The sequence below is a fragment of the Arachis duranensis genome, unplaced genomic scaffold (assembly GCF_000817695.3).
Source record: "Arachis duranensis cultivar V14167 unplaced genomic scaffold, aradu.V14167.gnm2.J7QH unplaced_Scaffold_232527, whole genome shotgun sequence".
Classification (NCBI taxonomy): domain Eukaryota; kingdom Viridiplantae; phylum Streptophyta; class Magnoliopsida; order Fabales; family Fabaceae; genus Arachis; species Arachis duranensis.
The window spans coordinates 77,901-98,337 of record NW_026264853.1 but is presented as its reverse complement, the minus strand read 5'-3'; the positions used below and the strand labels follow the sequence as shown (position 1 = coordinate 98,337).

General features: G+C 32.7%; 2 protein-coding genes across 4 annotated transcripts; both read right to left on the bottom strand.

The window, feature by feature from the left end:
* Positions 1-1,313: 1,313 nt before the first annotated feature.
* Positions 1,314-5,126, bottom strand: LOC127744200 (protein FAR1-RELATED SEQUENCE 5-like). The gene is made up of 9 exons (XM_052256481.1): positions 5,013-5,126; positions 4,613-4,672; positions 3,789-3,898; positions 3,153-3,368; positions 2,845-3,066; positions 2,666-2,790; positions 2,228-2,328; positions 1,580-2,038; positions 1,314-1,331 (listed from the first exon to the last, which is right to left on the bottom strand). The coding sequence occupies exons 1-9, from the start codon at positions 5,124-5,126 to the stop codon at positions 1,314-1,316; spliced, it is 1,425 nt and encodes a 474-aa protein (XP_052112441.1).
* An 8,024-nt stretch (positions 5,127-13,150) lies between these two features.
* Positions 13,151-15,029, bottom strand: LOC127744265 (SHUGOSHIN 2-like). 3 transcript variants are annotated; one of them, XM_052256548.1, is made up of 7 exons: positions 14,612-15,029; positions 14,503-14,540; positions 14,315-14,423; positions 14,212-14,235; positions 13,890-13,967; positions 13,681-13,810; positions 13,151-13,576 (listed from the first exon to the last, which is right to left on the bottom strand). In XM_052256548.1, exons 1-7 carry the CDS (start codon positions 14,780-14,782, stop codon positions 13,374-13,376), a joined length of 753 nt encoding a protein of 250 aa, XP_052112508.1. In that variant the 5' UTR covers positions 14,783-15,029; the 3' UTR covers positions 13,151-13,373. The 3 variants fall into 3 exon arrangements, with proteins under 3 accessions (XP_052112508.1, XP_052112507.1, XP_052112509.1); XM_052256547.1 differs by having other exon boundaries at positions 13,666-13,810; positions 14,612-15,019; XM_052256549.1 differs by lacking the exon at positions 14,212-14,235 and having other exon boundaries at positions 13,666-13,810; positions 14,612-15,022.
* Between the last annotated feature and the right edge of the window lie 5,408 nt (positions 15,030-20,437).

Here is a 20,437-nt window from a genome sequence, read left to right as displayed (position 1 = left end):
CATGTGCGCCGAAACCAGCGAAGGAAAAAGATTAAGGCTGTGAGATCATCTTTCACAGCACTAAGCACGAAGAGCATGCTGCAGCGTGCAGGGTTACCCACTAGAAATCCAAACAAGGGGGGAAGACAACGGAAAAAGAATTTTTGACTAGGTAAGAAAACATCAATATAGACACCTGCCTTACTACATCTATGGTTTCCTTGTGATAGAGTTATGTAGCTTAATATGGCATGTTCCAGCTTAAACTTGTTTCGTGTGAGCCTGATAAATCCTATTTCACTGCAGGTTTATGATTTCATGTTGCTGATTTTCTCAAGTTGATGGTGACAATCAATCGAAAACATCTGAGTGGATGGTGCTTGAGCTAGGAATTAGGATGTTTCTTTTTCTTTGTAAATTGAATGGTTCTAGATCTGTATTATGTTTTATCATGTTTAAGGCATTTGAACTTGTTAGTACTTTATTGATGAGTGAGTGGCTCATGTTTCGTTAGATACTCGTCAGCAGGTTTCATATATTAGTTATTTTAGGATTTTCAAGCAATAAGTTTCCAAGTTAGTGATGTCACTAATTCATTATGCAATGCATTGCATATTGATAATATTGAGTTAACTCTGATCGGTGTACCTAATCCTTTTGTTCATGTCTATGCTTAAGTGGAAATTCTGTCCATTAACTAGCGTGGTGTTAACTAAATGGAGGCGCTATTTATTTCTTTATCACTGTTTTCTAATGCTGGAATTGTGAAGTTGTTGGAAATTAAAGCATTGCACGGCCTTCAGTCGTGATCAGTCTACAGAAGGTAGGATTTTAAGTGGATGGTGTTTCTGGTAGGCACTCGGATGTTTCTTCTCATTGTAAAATGGATGGTTTCGTATATGATTTCTTTGTTTCATGTGTTACGCATTAGCGACTGCGTGCACTTCATTGAGATGTCAATGCGTTTTGTTTTGTTTTTTTAATCTCTTCGTCCGTTTTCACGGTGGATTTAAACCATTTAATTTTTGCGAACAAATATGTGACAATTCGTTTATTTAAAACCTTAAACAATAAATGGGGAAAAGATAACAAAAATTGTGATTTTGTTTCTTTGAATAAATACTTCAAAACAAGATAACTGCAAGTGACAAAACAAAAAAAGGAATAGTTTATTAAGTTGTATCTAAAGAATGACACCAAACTCACACCAAGAATCCTAACTATATATGCCTAAAAGAATTCAACAAGTGCATGAATCTACCACCATCCGATGAATTCCACATAGTAGAATTCTCAAATCTTTTAGTAAGGGACCCATGATGATCATTATCTGACTAAAGGTCAACCTCATCCTACAAGATGCACAACACAAACAGAACAACATACATTAATCAAGAACACCATTTCGTAAGAAAAATTTAAAATATGTGTCGCTTCTAACACATATCGGATGTGATTTCCTCTTCCTTTTTTGCATTGACTTCTTAATTGACTTGTCCAACTCTGTTCCAAGTCTCTTACTCTTTGGCCATCCTTTGGTTTTGACTCTTAAGGGTCCATGTATGTCATGTACAATACCAACGCATGTTCTCTATGTAACCATGGTATTTTGAGACGTAGCAACAGTAGTGGAACGCATGCTGGCACGGTAATCAGTCAGCTTGAACTTTGCATCCCAAAAGGCAGCTTGCAAGATGGCTGCTTCCTTATCACAAGCAAGAAACTCCTGCGCAACGTTATAGAACTCTGAACACAGATGCCTGAACAAGTTGTTGCTTTCATCACTCTGAGCCACGTCATGGTAATTCTTGATGTAAGTGTGCTTGCGGATGACATTCTTACTCCATCGAAGAAGAACATAGCAGCTCGGTACTGTGTCAACTCTGTAGTATGACCAGACCGCAAGGGTGTGGCAACACAATATACTAGCAAATTCAAATTTGTTGCACTCGCACTGACCCTTTCGACTCAAAGGGTCAAACTCGACCCTGAAAGTATGGTAGATAGGCTTTCCCCAGAATACCTTCTGCTCGTCCACTTTAATAGAAATTGTATCTCCCTTTTATTCAATTGATCGAACCACGCAATCAATTTTTTTTCTTACCTCCAGTTGAAGAGTCCTGAACATACTACTGGTGTATTCCTGCTAAAACTGTCTCTCAATGCCCGTGCTCCCTATACATGGGATGACTCCTTTCGAGTCTGCAGCATCATCTTCCAGCTCCTTTTACTCCTTGTTTCCAAGTACATTGTCGTATTCATGGACGAACTGAACCAACCCACTCTTGCAATGCAGGTATCCACCATAAAATGTGTGCATACTTTCACTACGCTGTGTACTACTCATGCCTGCCCAAAATTCACTCTTGAAGAATATTGAAACCCACTTTCGTCAATTTGCATAAAAGTCTGCCAAAAAAATGCATAAGAGTGCCGCTTATAAACAACATGATGATCTCACTTCCAACGCACTGACAAAATAAATTCAAAAAATATCCAGAAACACTACGAGAAAAAACATCTGTTTATATATTGAAAAGAACATCCACTGTTTATAGAGGTAGAAAACTCAACTACATTTCTTAGCATAAACATAAGAATGGAATCAAGGCAGCAAAAATAACATGAAGTGAATAAATAGGCAACTAGAAACCAACATACGGGATTTAATTTAACAAGCACCTACTTGCTAACCATATGTTGTGGCCTAAGTTAAATTGTTTGATGAAACCAGCCCAATCAGCCTCGAATGATTCAGTCAAAGGAGAATTCCACACAATGTGATTCATCATTGCATTCAATTCTCCGTACCTAGCGTATCCACCGAGCTTGAATTATGATTTCTTCATTATGTGCCAGATGCACCATCGGTAGATAGTGTCAGGTAGGACCTTCATAATAGCACCAGCCATCGCCTTGCACTGGTAAGTGATAATCCCCCTTGGTGCAGTCTCAACGCATCTCACCCACTGCGTGAACACCCACTCAAAACTAGGGATCTCTTCACTCCTAAGTAAAGCACAACCAAGAAGAGTAGACTTCCCATGGTGGTTTACACCTACAAAGGATGCAAATGGCAGACCATGCCTGTGAAAAGAGCAAAAACAACTGTGAGGCAACAAGACAAATTTAACAAATAACTGCTCTTGCAATTCCTCAATAAGTATACAGACCTGTTTCTTCTGTAAGTGGTGTCAAACGACACCACATCTTCGTAATATTCATACGAAACCCTGCACCTTGCATCTACCCATAGTGTGCTCCTAAATTTATTAGCATCGTCAACATCTATGGCATAAAAGAAGTTGGGATTGATCTCCTTCATTCGAACGAAATAATTCATCATCCTCTGGAAGTCCTCATTGTCATCGGAGCATCGGAGATTGCGTCTGATGTAATTTCTGACATCTTTTTATGAAAAAACCCAGCTTTGCGGACCCACCAATCTCGTTTGTCAGTGCTAGATACGTCTTGTTGGGTCTTATTCCAGTCTCGTCGTTATCCATAATGACGCACTTAGCATGCATGGTTAGCTCCCGGTACTCATGATAGTGGACAACTTTCTTAGCCAAATAGGGGTGAGAATGCCTCAGTTTTAATCTAGACACAACCTAACTTTCTTCTCCTTGTCTAGCATGACATACATCCTTGTTCTGCATCTCGTGGCTGTAATTTTGTTTGCTCGAGTTGCTGCGTTCGACCTAGACTCTCGATAACCTTCTCGCGTGCAGTAAATAGATTGATTAACCGGTATTTTTTATTCTTTCCGCGTCTTATCAAAATTCGTGTTCATGATTTTAGTAACGAACCCAACTTTCTTTGCATAGTTTGCATAAAATTTCTGTGTGAGAGGCAACGAACCAAAACTCATTCTTATGACTGGAATTTCCTCTTCACCTACACCATTATGATCTGGCAACTGTAACGTCAATATACAAAATTAGATACAAATTAAAACTAGCCCTAACACAGTAAGTATTTAATACAAAGTCTTAGCATACTTTAATAATATCTCAAATAAATATTTAATCGTACCCGAATTTTTCAAATAAATGAGCTTTTTGAATTTTAAAAAACATCTATATTATACAGATTTGTTTCACTATAAATACTAACCAAAACTTTAGCCCAACCCAATATATTGAATGTTGGATTGGTTTGAATTTATATGGTTAACGAGTTGATCACATAAGGAACCAATATATTTGATAGGTTCACAAATCACAAAACACCTTCATATAGTAACCTGAGAAGATTTTCAGTAAAATCCTATGATGATAAATCTAGAAATGATATTTGAACTTTAGGAAAGTGTATAATCATCACTCTACTTGTTTTCTTTTATATCATTATATGGTCTAATACCATTTCAAGATTTATAAAGCACTTTATAATAGAGTTATACTATATTGAAAGCATATGCCGAATTGATGTAACCTACCCTAAGAAAGTAGATGAAAGGTAAAATCAAAGCATATTCTTATCAAAAACTTGCCAAGGCATAAATACTACCAAAAAGAGCACATATTCTTTCTTAGTCAACAATACAAAATTAACACAGTGAAAGGTCTAATATGACTTAAAAAACATCTAATTAGCATGAATTAGAAACATTCACATAGCACATTCAAACCTCGTGTCCGTCGTCCAACTCATCCTTTCTAGTCACAACGACATCGGTAATTTCGTCGACCTTCAATTAAAGAAACCGAAAAAAATCATTGTCAAGTTAAGAACATTCCTTACTATATAATGAATGAGTCCAATTAAAACCATAAAAAATATTGCAAAACAAAGCTGGGAGTCAAGCATACTTTAATGATGGCAATTCTTATAATTCGAAGATGCTGGGTAAGTATTTAGTAGCAATTTTTAAGCATACTTACTCGTCTCAATATATAACTGTGCCAGAATTTTCCAAATAAATATATTTTTTGAACTAAAAAAAATATCTAATTAGCATGAATAATAAACATTCAAATAACACATTTTACAAAATTTCTAACAACGAAAGAGAAGCTTATGCAACATACCTTCGACCCTTCTTGCTCTTGAATAACTAATTCACCCACACTGAATTGTTCATCGCCTTGTGTTGGATTGATCAATGTACTAATCGATCCGCCTTCCGGGGTTGAAAACGCCATGGAAGATGCTCTCTTCCGGAAGTGTTGCACCGCACCCTTATTTTGATTGTCTGACTGGATGAGGTTGGCGCCGCTGATGTAACCAATGAGGCACCATGCACCGTAGCCGCCGTGATAGGATGAATAATCAGGAGCGTATACTTTACTTGAGAATGGAGTGGCGCTTGGATGGTCCGATGGAGGAGGTCAGCGCCATCAATGATATGAAGGGAGAAGAGAAAACCATGCAGTGTAACACCCAAAGGGCTTCGAGTGTGAGGTGTGAAGAAACGGGCTTGATTCTGCACCGTGATCCTAGGAGCATTTTTGGAAAGATATTACTCAAAAGTTGATTTTCATTAAACAGAAATTAATAACAAATATTGTAAATTTAAAAAAATAAATTAATTAATAATGAACCCAAAGAGCTTCGAGTGTGAGGTGTGAAGAAATGGGCTTGATTTTGTGCCGTGATCCTAGGAGCACTTTTGGAAAGATATTACTCAAAAGTTGATTTTCATTAAACAACAATTAATAACAAATATTGTAAATTAAAAAAATTAAATTAATTAAGAATGAAATATAAATTAACGTGGTTTTGTTTAGTTTTTTGCTGGTAACCTCTTGGTTCCATATACTTTTCCTTTACCCATATAAATCATACAAGTTCATATATTCTATTTCACGTTAGACGTGCCTCTTCTAGCACGTCGATTTCACGTGCTTCCTAATTTAACAGATTTTTCAATCAACGCGCGCTTCTTCTTCTTCTTCTTGCTGCACGTTCTTTCGTTATCGTCGTCACCAACACCACCACCTCCTCCTCTTCCTCCTTCTTTTTTCATTGGAATTTCTTCTCCTCATTCCTTTTCCTCCTTCTCCTCATTATCTTGTTGAAAATAATTAATAATTCAAGTTCAGATTATCAATGAACTAAAACGAAATTGATTGTTGTTTTGAATCCAATCAAGTAGTTGAGGTGTGGTTCGATTCTAGTTAATTTTTTCGTTAGCATTTTATGATTCTGTAGGTGAATAATGTTTTATCGTTGATGATTTGAATTGAATATAATGTAAAAGTTCTGCATTAAAGAAAATATTTTTCTGTATTTGTACCAAATTCGAGTGTAACACGAAGATGTTTTGGTGTATTTTTTAAGAATTTTTTATGTATGTGTCCTGATAAATGTTGCATAATTCAAAACTCTTCTTCTCCCTCCTCCTCATCTTCTGATGCTTATTCTTCTTCTTTTTCATCATTATCATCATCATCATCATCATCATCATCATCATCATCTTATTTTATCTTCTCAAGTTTCTTCTTGTTTTACTCTTTTAACAAGAATAAAAACAAAAAAAATATCAAACAAAGAAAAAAACACAAAATAGTACAAAATTACTTGGAATATGATGAACTTATATTCGTTCAACTTAAAGAAAGAAAGAAATAAGGAAAAAAAAAGAAAAAAATGCAGCATTAGAGGAAACATTTTTCTGTATTTGCAGCAAATTTAGGTGTATTTTTTAAGAATTTTCAGTGTATGTGTGCTGATAAGTTCTGCATAATTCAAAATTTTTCTCTTTCTCCTCCTCATCTTCTGCTTCTTCTTCTTCTTTTTTTATCATCATCATCATCACCATCTTCTTCTTCTTTTTTTGTTATTCATCTTTTTTTTTGTTTTACCTTCTCAAGTTTCTTTTTATTTTATTCTCTTATCAACACTACCTCCTCATCCTCCTCTTCTTCTTCCTTCTTTTTTTTATTGGAATTTTTTCTCCTTTTTTCTTTTTCTTTTTCTCTTTCTCTTTCTCTTTCATTATCAGTTATCTCGTTGTTGAAAATAATGAATAATTAAAGTTCAGATTGTCAATTGAACCAGAACGAAATTGTTTATTTTGAATCCAATCAAGTGGCTGAAGTGTGGTTCGATTCTAGTTAATGTTTTCATTAGTAGTTTATGATTCTGTGGGTAAATAATGTTGTTTTTATTTGTGAAAATTATTGCTCATCATTGATGGTTTGAATTGAATGTAATGCAAAAGATTTGCATTAAAAAAATATTTTTCTGTATTTGGGTATAACACAAAGATATTTGGGTGTATTGTTTAAGAATTTTCAATGTATGTGTGCTGATAAGTTCTGCATAATTCAAAACTTTTCCTCATCTTCTACTGCTTCTTCTTCTTCTTTTTTATCATCATCATCATCTTCTTCTTTTTTTTTTCTTATTCATCTTTTTTTTCTTGTTTTATCTTCTCAAGTTTTTTTTTTATTTTACTCTTTTAACAAGAATAAAAACAAAAAAATCAAACAAAGAAGAAGAAAAAATACATAATGATATAAAATTACTTGGAAGAGAATGAACTTACATTGTTCAACTAAAAGAAAGAAAGAAATAAGAAAAAAAGAACAAAAAATTGCAGCATTAGAGGAAACATTTTCCTGTATTTGCAGCAAATTTGAGTGTAACACGAAGATATTTGAGTGTATTATTTAAGAACATTCGGTGTATGTGTACTGATAAGTTCTGCATAATTCAAAACTCTTCCTCTTCCTCCTCTTCATCTTCTACTGCTTCTTCTTCTTTATCTTTTTATTTCATATTCTCATAATTTTTTTTGAGAGAAAAAAATCAAATAAAAAAAATACATAATGTTGCAAAATCAATAGAAAGAGAAGGAGGGGAAAAAAATGAAGTAACAACAACAGTAATAAAAAAATAACAATAAAGATGAAATATGCGAAGAAAAAGGAAGAAAAACACAAAGAAAAAGAAAGGGGAGAAAGAGGAGGAGGAAGAAGAACACGAAGCGCGCTATAAAAACTGTTGAGTAGTGTACGTATTAACACGTTCGTACGAGTGACTTGTATGTGTAACACTTCTATTAGAGAAATATATATTTTTAAAGTTTAAACTCTAAGAATTTAATTAACAAATTAAATTAACTTCATATCTAAATGTAAATCAAATCTGACGAGACTTTGCGAGTTCAAATATATTCCTTATTATTACCAATTAACCACGTTACTATATTTGGTGGTTGTTTTCTGCTCAAATCAAAAAAGAGAAAGGTAATAATCCAAATTGATAAATAGAAAAGTCCAAACTCAAAAAGAATGAAATTGAGCGCCGCGCGCCTTTATGTCCCATCTCAATGCATTAGTAATTTGATTAGTAATAATAATAACAAAAATATTTGGGTGCTAACACTTAGTGAATATCATATGTTTATATTATTTAAATTTAAAATTTAATACTAAAAATTTACTAGAATATTATGAGTCAAATATTAACTAATAATAATAAATTTTATTAATCATATCGTTATTCTAATAATCATAATTAGATTTCAGCTGGGTACTAATACTTTTTGAGTCAATATTAACTATTAATTTTCAAAATTTTTTATTTTAAATTTTAAATTTAAATATAAATTCTCCAAAAAAAAAAGAATAAAAAATATAGTTTTATAACAAAAGAAAATTAGTTAATATTGAATAATTAAGAGTTAGTTCTTTAATAATTAATACCCACATAAGTAGTTTCTAATCGAGTCCAATATTATTCAATCTTCAAATTTTTTTTATCTAAAATTTTAAACTCTAAATTCTATCCTTAATAGTTAATACCTGCTCAAAGTTGGTTGTATACGCATGATTATGTGTGCTAATTAGTAATAACTGTTTAGGAAGCGGCAAATTTAAGCATTGGAGGTGCTTTTTGATAACTCAAAGGACACCTTAATTCGTGATTAAGTTTGCCTGGTAGGGAAGATGCCAGACAGAGACGACTTTGGAACCCTATTTATGTTTTATAACACTTTGGTTTTATTTTTATCTTCATTCTTGTGAATAACGACCATAACTTGATTTATCCCTTGAGTATTTTACTTTATTTAAATTGTAGCGTTGAGGATCTTTTTGGAGATTGTGCTGCCCACTATGGATTCTTTTTTATAATTTACACCATTGATTAATTAGTTTATTATGTTATCATACAACTTAGCAAGCGTGCCCATTTTTCTACTCGCATCCACTATAATAATTTCATAGGCATTATCAATGTTTCTTAATTATTTCATATCATACTCAACCAAAAGTTTAATATTTAATTTAGACGGTAGTTAGTCGTTAATACACTCATTTTGCTATTAAAAGAAAGTAAGAATAAAGAGCCTATAAGAGCATAAAGAAGTGATCCTATTCATTTCCATGTAAAGGTACATCATCTTAGGCATGTTATGAAGCCATGATTTACAACAGTGTTTAGACGTGCCATGATGCTTACAATTATGATTATTAATCAACTAATTGAATATCCAACAAAGAAACCCAATAAAACCTCGATTCATCATCTAACTAATAAAAATACCCAAAGAAATCTTTGGGAATTTCACTTTGCTTTTTTCAAATAAAGTGTAATATATATACCTCATAATTTCTAAAATTTGTTTTGTATATGTTTAGATCTATTCTTACAAAATTAGAGATGTCATGAAGTCATTTTTTTAGATTTATGTGAATTTTTTCTATAATTTTTTTAATTATTTCTATGTTGTTTTTTTTTTAAGTTAACAATAATGATATCTAATATCATATCATCATGAAGTCAATTTTCTAAAATTTAAGTGAAAAGGAAAAATTTATGAATGGTTATAACTGATCTCTAAAAAAATCATCAATTATTCTATATAAAAATTATATTTACATATAATACATATATTAGTACATACGTCTATATGATAATAATAGATTAATTTTCAATTATTTAAAAAATAAAAATAAAGAATCTTAATCGCCACATCTCTCTCTAAAAAAGTTTCCAACAGATTTTTTTTATTGTTGGATTACAAATTTGACCCAAAATAAAAAAATACAAAACATTGCTTAATAATTATCAAACATAATTTTTGTTGGCATTGTCATTAAAGATAATAGTCAATAATAGAGTATATAAGACCACATCTCCATTTTTATATATCCTGCTGATAATTAATTGGTGCATGGTGCCTATATATAATTACCTAATTTACTAAAAAAATAAAAATTAATATTTAATTTAAAAAATATAAAAATAAATAATTTTTAAATATTATTTAAAATTTACCATAAAAAAATAAGTTGAGTAATTTCACACTGAACTTATAAACGCAACTAATTAACCTTCACCTTTGTTTAACTAACTGCGGACTACTCTACTACAAGTTGTGAATATTGGAATTGGAGAGTGGTTTGATTTTATGAAGAGTGTTAGGATCAGCAATTTTTGTGATTTGTAGTCATTAAATAACTATTAATAATGTTTTTAATGGTGTGAGATTTCATTCAATAGTGTAAAATTACTCATTTTTATTTTGTTGATTATATGTTGGCCAAAATTTAATAAAATTGGTGGCTCTAGATTTTTTCTAATTTTATTTATTTGTTTTGAGACTTGGCAAACATTATTATTAGGTCCATAATATATATGTAACCTGGTGGGAGTGGGACATTATAGATAGAAATGGGCCCACATTATCGTAAAATGGTGGTGGTGGTCGGAGCAGTGAGGAAAGGGGTATGATCCGGTTGGCAAATTGGAGTACAGAATGATATATATTGAGACTTATATATAAGAATATTAATGAGTTTGATCCCTTTACAAGGAATTCCAATAATGAAAATAGAAGAATGTGGATGAGAGGTTCTCCCATTTTGGTTGCAATTTCAGATATTCTTGGCAGTGCTTTTGTCGGCCAAATAACATGGTATCGGTATAGTCCCATTATTCTCATGAATGTTGTTTCTGGCATTGGATAAGAGACACTAAACACGTGACATATTCTTAATTCATTATATTGCTTTGCCATCTTTGTCTCAGGACTCACATTTACTCCATCCATCTCAATTCTTTTTATTTCAACAATTTCTTTATTATTATATATCAATGCAAGATTGATTAATTGAGTAGTTCTATTGACTAAATTAAATCAACCTTAAAATTAAAACTAGCTCAATTTATTCTTTTTTGCGTTTGAGACTACCTTATCCCTAAAGGTTGTGATGGTAGTCCAATTTATTTGTATTAAATAATTGTGTATGCTTTGTTATTTGATTGCAGCGGAACCTTTGGGAGAGGGAGAGAATTTCTACACGCACTTGCACTTTGATACTGTACCACATCATGTTTCATTTGAAAATATGCCACATCAAAAAGTCTTATAACATCCATTAGTATCTTTTAATTTCATTTTGGTGGTTACTCGTATAAACATGGTTATAGAATATAAAATGCAATAGATAAAAATTTAGTTAAATATGTTAAATTATCTAATAATTGTGTGAATTATTAAATTTATTTGAATATAATATAAGTTTTTATCTAAAAATAACAGTTAAAATATTAATATTAAATAATGTAATTAAATATGTTAAATTATTTATGATTATTTATTTCTTAGAATATATAATTTTTATTTAAAAATAACAGTTAAAATAGTTATGGTCAATTTATTTACGATTGAGAATAGAGATTATTATATGGATAATCCACACACAATTTAAGCATACATACACAGAGGAATCGCTTTATAAAGAAATTAAAGAAAGGAAAGGATATATGTTTAGTGACCTAAGAATCATTTTGCGCTAAAACATCAAAGTAGTGATGTTATCCGAAATTAAAGTTAATTACATTGTCTCTTAAGAGACAACAATAATTACAGTTTCTCTTCAGTAGAAAAAGAATTAACGAATTTCTTTCAGTGGCAGTTAAAGAGAGTCATATATATTGAATTATAAATAATCAAAAGTGAGGATGATTAAAGTCGTATTCTATGCCCCTTTTGACTTGTCCACTTTTAACTCTTTTTATTTAAATAAACAAAAACGTATCAAAAAGAAAATGCGTGCGTTGAGAGATTTGGCGCGCAATACATCAAATCCAACTATCTAAATGTTCCAATTAATATATGGTAGATAATTAATTAATATATTTTAAGCATGCATACACTTCGTGCTCAACATACATAACTACGTGTGTTAGTGTATATGATAAATATATAAAACCCTCTAAAACAATTCAAATATGAAAAAAAGAAGTGCCCCTCCACTTCAATCCCTTTCAATAATACAAAATATACGATCGAGACGTTACTTCCAAGTACTGACACAGAACAAATATTAATTATAAACTAAACTAACATGCATGCGTTCCGTAATTTGAATAATAATATAAGCAATTGTAGACATGTGATGAGAAGAGCAAGTTTTATTTGCAAATATATATGAGACTTTACTAAAAAAATCAAAGTGATTCTGCAGGATTTGTCATAACAAAACAAGGCCTTAGATACAAAAGCTTGGAGTTATATGAAAGATGGAATATACTCCTACATTGATAAGGTATAATAAAGTTGGGAAATTAGATAATTAATTATTAATTAGTCCACAGGAGTGGGGTCTTAGCGGGTAACAACACCCAACTTTGTTTAATTTAAACCGCGTGGGATCCATCAACTTGAAGAATTTGATTAAATAGAGCACAAAAATAAATAATGGGTCACTACTTAGAGCTAACCCTTTGTTATATAAAAGTCATTTTAGGTAGGTCGTCAATTCCATCTCCAATCATGTCATGTTTTTGGAATCCCAAGTGATAGTTAAGGCTGAAGTTGGAGACCAAATTAACTTAAGTTAATACTTATTAATAATACTAGGGTGACATACTATTGCACTATATGCCTTAAATATAAAACCCGCTATGCTAGTGAATGTGATGCATTCCAAAATGGGAAAAATAGTACTACTTAGTACTTACTTGCAAGGAGGAACAGCAATGAATTATAGGATTTCAGTTAGAGGAAAAGGAAAAATGTGGGATTAGCGACTGTTTCATTTTCTGTAAGGTAAATTGTTCTTATGAGTACAAATTTTTATCATAAGGAATATAAATTAAATGAAATCATTGTTAACTAAACGCCAAAGTATGTAGGGTTAGGCATAAAAATGGAATAAAGATAGGTTCCACGCGCTTTGTCTATATGGCATTCTTTTTTGTTCTGTGCTTCTTCAAATGATGTGCATTTTATACAGCAATAAAGGCCCATATATGTATCCAAAGGCCCAAATTGAACAATCAGACTCGGCCCAAGTGGAATCCAAGTTTGCTACAGTACATAGTTATTCAATGTAAGAACTAAGAAAACAACAGTAAAATAGTAAGTTGGTAAATGCAACACACTAGAGTATATGTTAATAATAGTATGGTTGATGTGGTTTTGAAGGAAGTTATGATTTTAGAAATGGTATTCGGAAGGAAGATGATTTTGAAGCAGAGATTGTTTGTGTTGTGACATGTTTTGCTTTTTGTTTAGGCCTTGATGGAGTGACATTCACAACAAAACTACCATCCTCTATCTCAAACAATTCTTCTAGAGGCTCCCCTTTGTCCTTTTGTCTAGTTTTTGGTGGATTCTTTGGGGAAGGAGTAGCTGAAAAATTACAAGTCAAGAACCATTAAATAACAAGTGTAAGAAAAGAAACATTTGATAGATTTAAATATGTAGGAGAGAATGAGCACCGTGCAAGCATTTACATCTACGCCTAATGGATCTTCTTCTATTATTCATGTTCCTTTTTTTGTGATAGCTAGCTTCTGGAGACGGTTTCCCTGCTTCATCATCTCCATCATCTGCCAAGTTTCCATTCTTCATCTCCACCTTTTCCTAACATGTAACATTCTATAGTATCATTTTCTAAGGTACAAAACTAAATGAAGCTCAGAATTGTATGTTAGAAACATACCACTACAATCTCAGTGTTGGTCTTGTTCCCTTTAAATAAAGCAACCCTCCATACAAGTTCATGTTGCAATGCTTTTATCTAAAATTGAGTTTCATCAAAAGGTTTATATCATTGCAAGATAATGAAATTTAAATTTGCAGTCTAAATATATACGGAAATGTTTAATAACCAAAGAAAAACAATCAAAAAAAGTCATAACTTGTTTTATTTAGCATTTATTTATTGTTGCAATAATTAATCAATGTTAAATAAAGCAAGTTTTGGCTGTTTTTCTTTTTAATTTTGTCTTTCTAGCATTACCGAAATATATATATAAACTCACCCTTTCCCTTCCTAAATTAAGCTCCTGCAAGAGCAATTAGATAGAATTATTATCCCTGTGAAAATAATGATATTAATATGAATGTATAAGATGTAAAATGTACCGCTAGCATGTGTGTGTTTGATTGAGCAAGATTCCAATTCTGTAGTTGCAGTTTTTGAACATTGCCTCTCAACATCTGCATCTCAGCTTTAGTCCATTCAATTATTTTACTGTTTCCAATTTTAATCAAGGAAAACTAAATCAAATTCTTCCTAATTATATATTTCCATAGATTATATGAGAGGATACTTTTTCTCAGCTAGCAGCTTCAGCAGAGTCATTCTTTCCTGCATAAAAAAAATTCAAGTACTTAAATAATAACACAAATTGAAAACAAGGATGATGAGAGAAATTAAACCTTTAGAAGTTGTTGAATGCAATCCTTATCAGCAGAATTAGAAGAAGTAGTATCCTCTAGTGGTTTTTGTTGTTCTTGAAGGTGGTGTGAGGAGTTGGTGATGTCAGAAAGCTTCTTCCGCATTAAGCTTCCAATGATAGTTTTCTTGGCCGTTGATCTTTCCCCTGCCATGATGATTACTTCAAAGTAGTGAGAATGAATATTTAGTTTGTAGAGAAGCTAATAAGAGTGAAAGAATTGAAGAAAACCAAAGACAAAGTTGAATTCTATTTGTGATAATAAAGAAGAAAAAAGAGAAAAAGCTCATCATCCAAAGGTACCGTTGCGTTTGCATGGTTCCAATCTAATTTCAAATGTATCTTAAACCCGCGTTTTATTTGCTTTTTCTTAAAGAGGATCAGAATTCAGAATATGAATATCAATTATTATTCTTTATTAAACTTTTTTTCCAAATCGTTCCACAAAAAGAAGGGATGATATCATATATATTTCATGTGGCAAAGAGGATAAAGTGATTCTTGATGTTAGAACTTTTATTGTCAAAAGAAACAAAGCAATCATTGCTTTATCATACGTGAGGAACTTTACCCTCAATAATAAACACTACTACTACGTACTCCTACTAATTATTCTTTAATTAAGGATAATCACAATCATACGAGATGCACTTGTATTTGAATGTGTATACCAGCTGGTATACATACATAGCCATATTAAATCTCTCAAGTATTAAAACGCGTATTGTTTTGTAATATCAATATGTTTTTAAACTTTTGGAATAAATAATTTCTTGCCATAAGAGTTTATAATCAAAATATTTAGGATTTGATACTTCATTGAAGTATTACCAGTTTACCACCATATCAATTTTGACAAGTATGACAAATTGACAACCATCCATTATTGGATTTGATTACTGTTCCTTTTGTTTGGGCTTCTAGGGCTACCCCTATTTCTTTTTTGGCATATTTGTTTTGGTCTGATGGGCTGCAAGAGATTCATCAAGATCACTGTAACATAATCAAATTGGGCTTAACGCTGTCCATACTTTGGGCGACGCCGTAATGACCCAAATTAAGTACCAATCCAACCAAGTAGAATAAAGTATCTATATATCGTGGGTTGAATTCTTGACCCAAAATAATACAAACGACAGAAAATTCTACTCTTAACCCATTTCGACCAAAAACATTTAAGAAAACACTCTTATCTTTAAGTTTGATGTTCTGCTCGGGTCAACAATGCTACCAGTGGGCCAGACCAAACCGGTCATACTATTCCTAAAAAATGTTTTTGAAATTATGGAACAATACATTGAAAGTGAAGATATTTGAACATTATATCGAAAGAAATTAAAATAACTTTTTTTTAATATCAACCGTGATTCCTAAATATCTTTTTTTTTACAAAATTTAAAAAAATAATAAATATGTGTTTTGAATATTTTGATTGCTGACAGAAAGTGACCTATATATATACTGGTATATCTTTTCGTAATAAGATAATGAGAATATAAATATTTTTTAATAGTTAAATCATAATATAACCTTGACCCAATGAAGAGAAAAATCTTAAAACGTTTAATGATCAATTATATAAACTCTTTCGATATTGCTATTAAAACTACGTAATCACCTCCAAGCTCCTAAAGAAAAACAGACAACATCAAGAATTCAAGTAAACAATACAATAAAATTAAAACAAACAAAGAAGCCAACGCTAGCAACACCAATAGCTCTTTGAAAAAAAATAAACTCCACATAGTCCTTTTTCAAATTACATTATCTTCTATCAACAACACACAACCAACATAAGGCCTCCACTCAACACACAATGAGTGTCATCAATCTAAACAAGTATTATCAATTTACAACAAATATATATTTTTTCTCTAAGTTTTCTCTCCAAGTGATCCACTAATTTATTATAAATAATCCCTGTTATATTCACATTCTCTCAAAGTTTAGCATCCAATATATATTCACATTCTCTTTTCCCCATCTCACCAAATACTGGTCCTTAGATATGAATACTACTTCATCCAATGATTCAACTCCTCTTCAATAATAAATTATGTCACTAATTCTACACATTCTACACCAAGCACAACTGCACCCGCATTACATCCTACAGCTACAACTTCACACAAAAAAAAAAAAAACACGTTATTATTATGATTCAAGAGATAACCACCCACTGCAGTCACATATTTTTCATGAATATATTCTATACATAACTACCAACTCCTTTTTTCCTCGTGGTGTTTTCTATGGTCTATTCCTTTACTCCTTCTATTAATCAGTCTCAACTTCTCATAAAAAGACCAAGCATTCAATATTTTCATCTTGTTGAAATTTTTTCTTTTCAAAGAGCTTAAGATTTCTAATTCTCCATATTGTCCACACTTTTACAAACCATAAATTGATCCAATTTTTTCTCCCACATTTTGTTCCATCTTGATCATACCATGAAACAAAGAAAGTTTTTAATTCCGGCCTAACCTATCTAATCCCTTCTACATGCATTAGCTTTTCTCACATTTTTTTCACGTACTTACAAGCGCTTTCTTACATAAACCGCAATTTATTTAGTATAAACTTAGAGTTTATCTTGTCATATTTGTATTAAGATTGCTAATAATAGCAAACTATGTCATTATCTCCACTATTGAGAGAATCAATCTGCTCCAGATATTATCAAAACAATGTTTGTATTCTGACATGTCTAACTTTTTTTTCCGAGCTATGTTCACTAGCGATCTAACCGACCGAGAAGCTTCCTTCTTTTGAGAAATTGTAAGATAATCTATCTTCGTCACCTGCACACACAGAACAACCTGTTGTAATATAAAATCTAACTCTCCCACTCAAAAAACTGTCTTCTTCGTCTAAGATTCCAGTTCCATACCAGGTCATTCCAAAATTCATAGTTTGCAGTGGTCTCAAATTTTGTTCTGTTAGTGTGGAGATAGCCGAATTATAGCGGTTCCTCCTAGCAGTGTATTGCTTAACCTGGAGAGTTATATGTCGGCTTGACTTAAACACGGTGATGAAAATACTTATAAAAGATATTACAAATCAGGAAAGAAGCTTAAAAGAGATATTAATGAATATTCAAATAAATTAAGTGAAACCTATTTATGTCGATGTTAGTTCCTCGTTTATACAGATGATTAGTTTACTGATTCGTGGAGTTTGGCCATGATTTTAGAAAGGGCTTTAAGGGCCGCTTTTTAAGATAACGGCTTGTTAATAATCTTTAACTAGTTGTGGTTTTATCATTTCTTCTTCCAAGTTATATGATTTGTTACTGCTCGAATTTCTTCAGCGGGTAAATTAACTTCCCACTGTTCAGTGGGGTATCCATACACAGACAGAGGTTCTCCTTATATGGATCACACTGCCGGCAACACTCCTCAACATCAATGGTGAGGGCTTTGATCATAGCAGCTCTGTGACCCTTGAAGTCGAGCAAAACTTCCTCAACGGTGCCACGGTTGTAGTGTCTGCCACCGTCCATCACTTCCTTTCTTACATCTTCACTAACAAAAGAAAATAGGATACGTATCAAATTTCAATGTCAATATCAAATAGAATCTTGGAAATTTATCTATTAGAGGCCTTTCTCCAATCTAAATGTCTTCTTAAAATCTTTCTGGTCTATCTCCAAAAATACCTAAGTTTCTTCCACATCCATCTTGATATCTATCCAACTCCTTGATTTTGGATCTTTATCCTCTGAGATATTCGAGTTATAAGCCCTTACTTCTTTCTTCCCTGGATGCTGTTGCATAATTAGATAGGACTTTCTTTTATTGTTTCCGGACAAAAAAAAAGATCAATGTATAGTATAGTATCAGTGTTATCTTTCTTCAAAGTTCTATCCATTTTGTCACATCATGGATTGCTTTGGCTATTATACCATACACCTTTTATTATATATCCTTTCAGTTTATGACTCGACATTTCCTACATCTCAAAATGACGGCATATTTGGACTTCCCACCAAGATTTAGACTCCAATCCAATCCAAATTGACTCGTTACGGAAGTTGCCTTGCTTTTTCTTTCTCTAGCTCTAGATATAGGGATTAGCAGGTTGGCTTAATCTAAACTTATTTACTATAAGAAGATCGCTTCAGAGGTCTTTGTAAGTGTTAGAAGTGATTGATTTTTTTACAGGTAGAATCGGGCAACAAGTTATCTGTTATCGGAAAGTAAAAGTAGCTCGAGCCAAAGGTGACTGCGAGGTCCCCTGCTAAGCAGGGGGAGTGGAAAAGTGGATTTACAGGGCTCCTCCACCATTAGGAATTTTGCCTTACAAAAGGTTAATATATAGAATCACCCCCAAGATGAAAAGGAGATTGGTGCTGGTTACGCTTTTAGTAAGGACAGGAGCTCTAGAGCTTAGAGATGTTCTCTAGACCAGACAGAGGTCTAGGGGGAGTCCAGAAAGAGGACTCTTTTCGTTTAACCAGCGGACCCGTAGATGTCAAAAGGCTTAGGCTTTCGAATTGCGGAACAAAAGAAACTCTATTGAGTGGAAGAATAGGCTTGATGCGAGCCATGCCAGTTCGAGTCTGGCGAGTTGCTTCTAGCTCCTGCCTTGCCTATAAAGAAGGCTTTTCGCTACAGACTATTCTGGATATGCAAGAAATAGCCTTTCTAATAGAAACCATGCCGCTCCTCCGTTTTCTTCTGGTAAAGAGTCGGAATCAGTCCACGACTGAGTTCCTTCTTAAAAAGATCTCCTGTTTTAATTCAACCAAGGCATAGTAGCTCTGATTAACCTCTAGGCATTTTTTATGGAAAACTGAGTGATCAGACATCCATATAACTCTATTTTATTGCTCACCGTTCAAGGACTTTACATCCATAATATTTCTTGCGGATCTTGATTTGCAGCTGTAAGAAGGGACCATCCAAAATTAAAAAAAAAAGTATGTCTGCAACTTTCACATTTATTTTGGGGAACAAAAGATTCCTCCATGATCTGCTCACCATACATAACTTTCCACTATAAAACCTGTAGGCAGCCGAGAGTCATACCAGAGAGATGAGATGAAATGTATTGATTTCATTGCCAAATTTTAGTATAATATATCTTATAGCCAACTCTCTCACTTGAAAAAAATTTCTACAAACCCAGTTACTTTCACTTGTTAGGAGTAGGGGCTAAAAAGAGTTCTTTGTATAGGTTGGGTTTGCTGGACTTTGATGCTTACCTTATTATTGTGAAGACGGGAGGTTTTGAGAAAGGAGCTTTGAAGCCCTTTTGCTGGATTGTTGGTCTACAGCCTCGCCTTATAAAATGAATCAAATAAGGAGGGAGAGGCCCCTCTCACTGCACACCAATCCAATGTCAAAGAAAGTCAAAGCAACTACATCTCCTTCGGACTTGACGTGAGCGGACGCTTTTTGATAAAGCTTTTTCTTTCTCTACTTTACTCAAGTCAAAGCCTTTTGCTTTCTTCTCTTACGAAATTTCGTGTGAAATTTATAACTCCTAAAAAAATCCTTATTCTTATACTTATATACAATACCACCAGACTCTATGTAACTTCTATTTGGAAAAAAGTCTGTTCTGTATGCAAAGGATCTAATTCCTCTCCCCGGCTTCTGCTCCGCACCTTACTTTGAAGAAGCCCGTTTACTAAGAAGTAGAAGTTCACATGTCCTGCAACGGATCTCAAACAAAGCGTGGCTGACAACAGGGCTATCTTTCTAAGAAAGAAAGTATGGCTTACACTTCCTTAGGAAGTAAGAATTGGTTGAAGCGGGTTGGGTAATTTACCACAAGATCTTAGGCCTAATTGGACTTATTAATT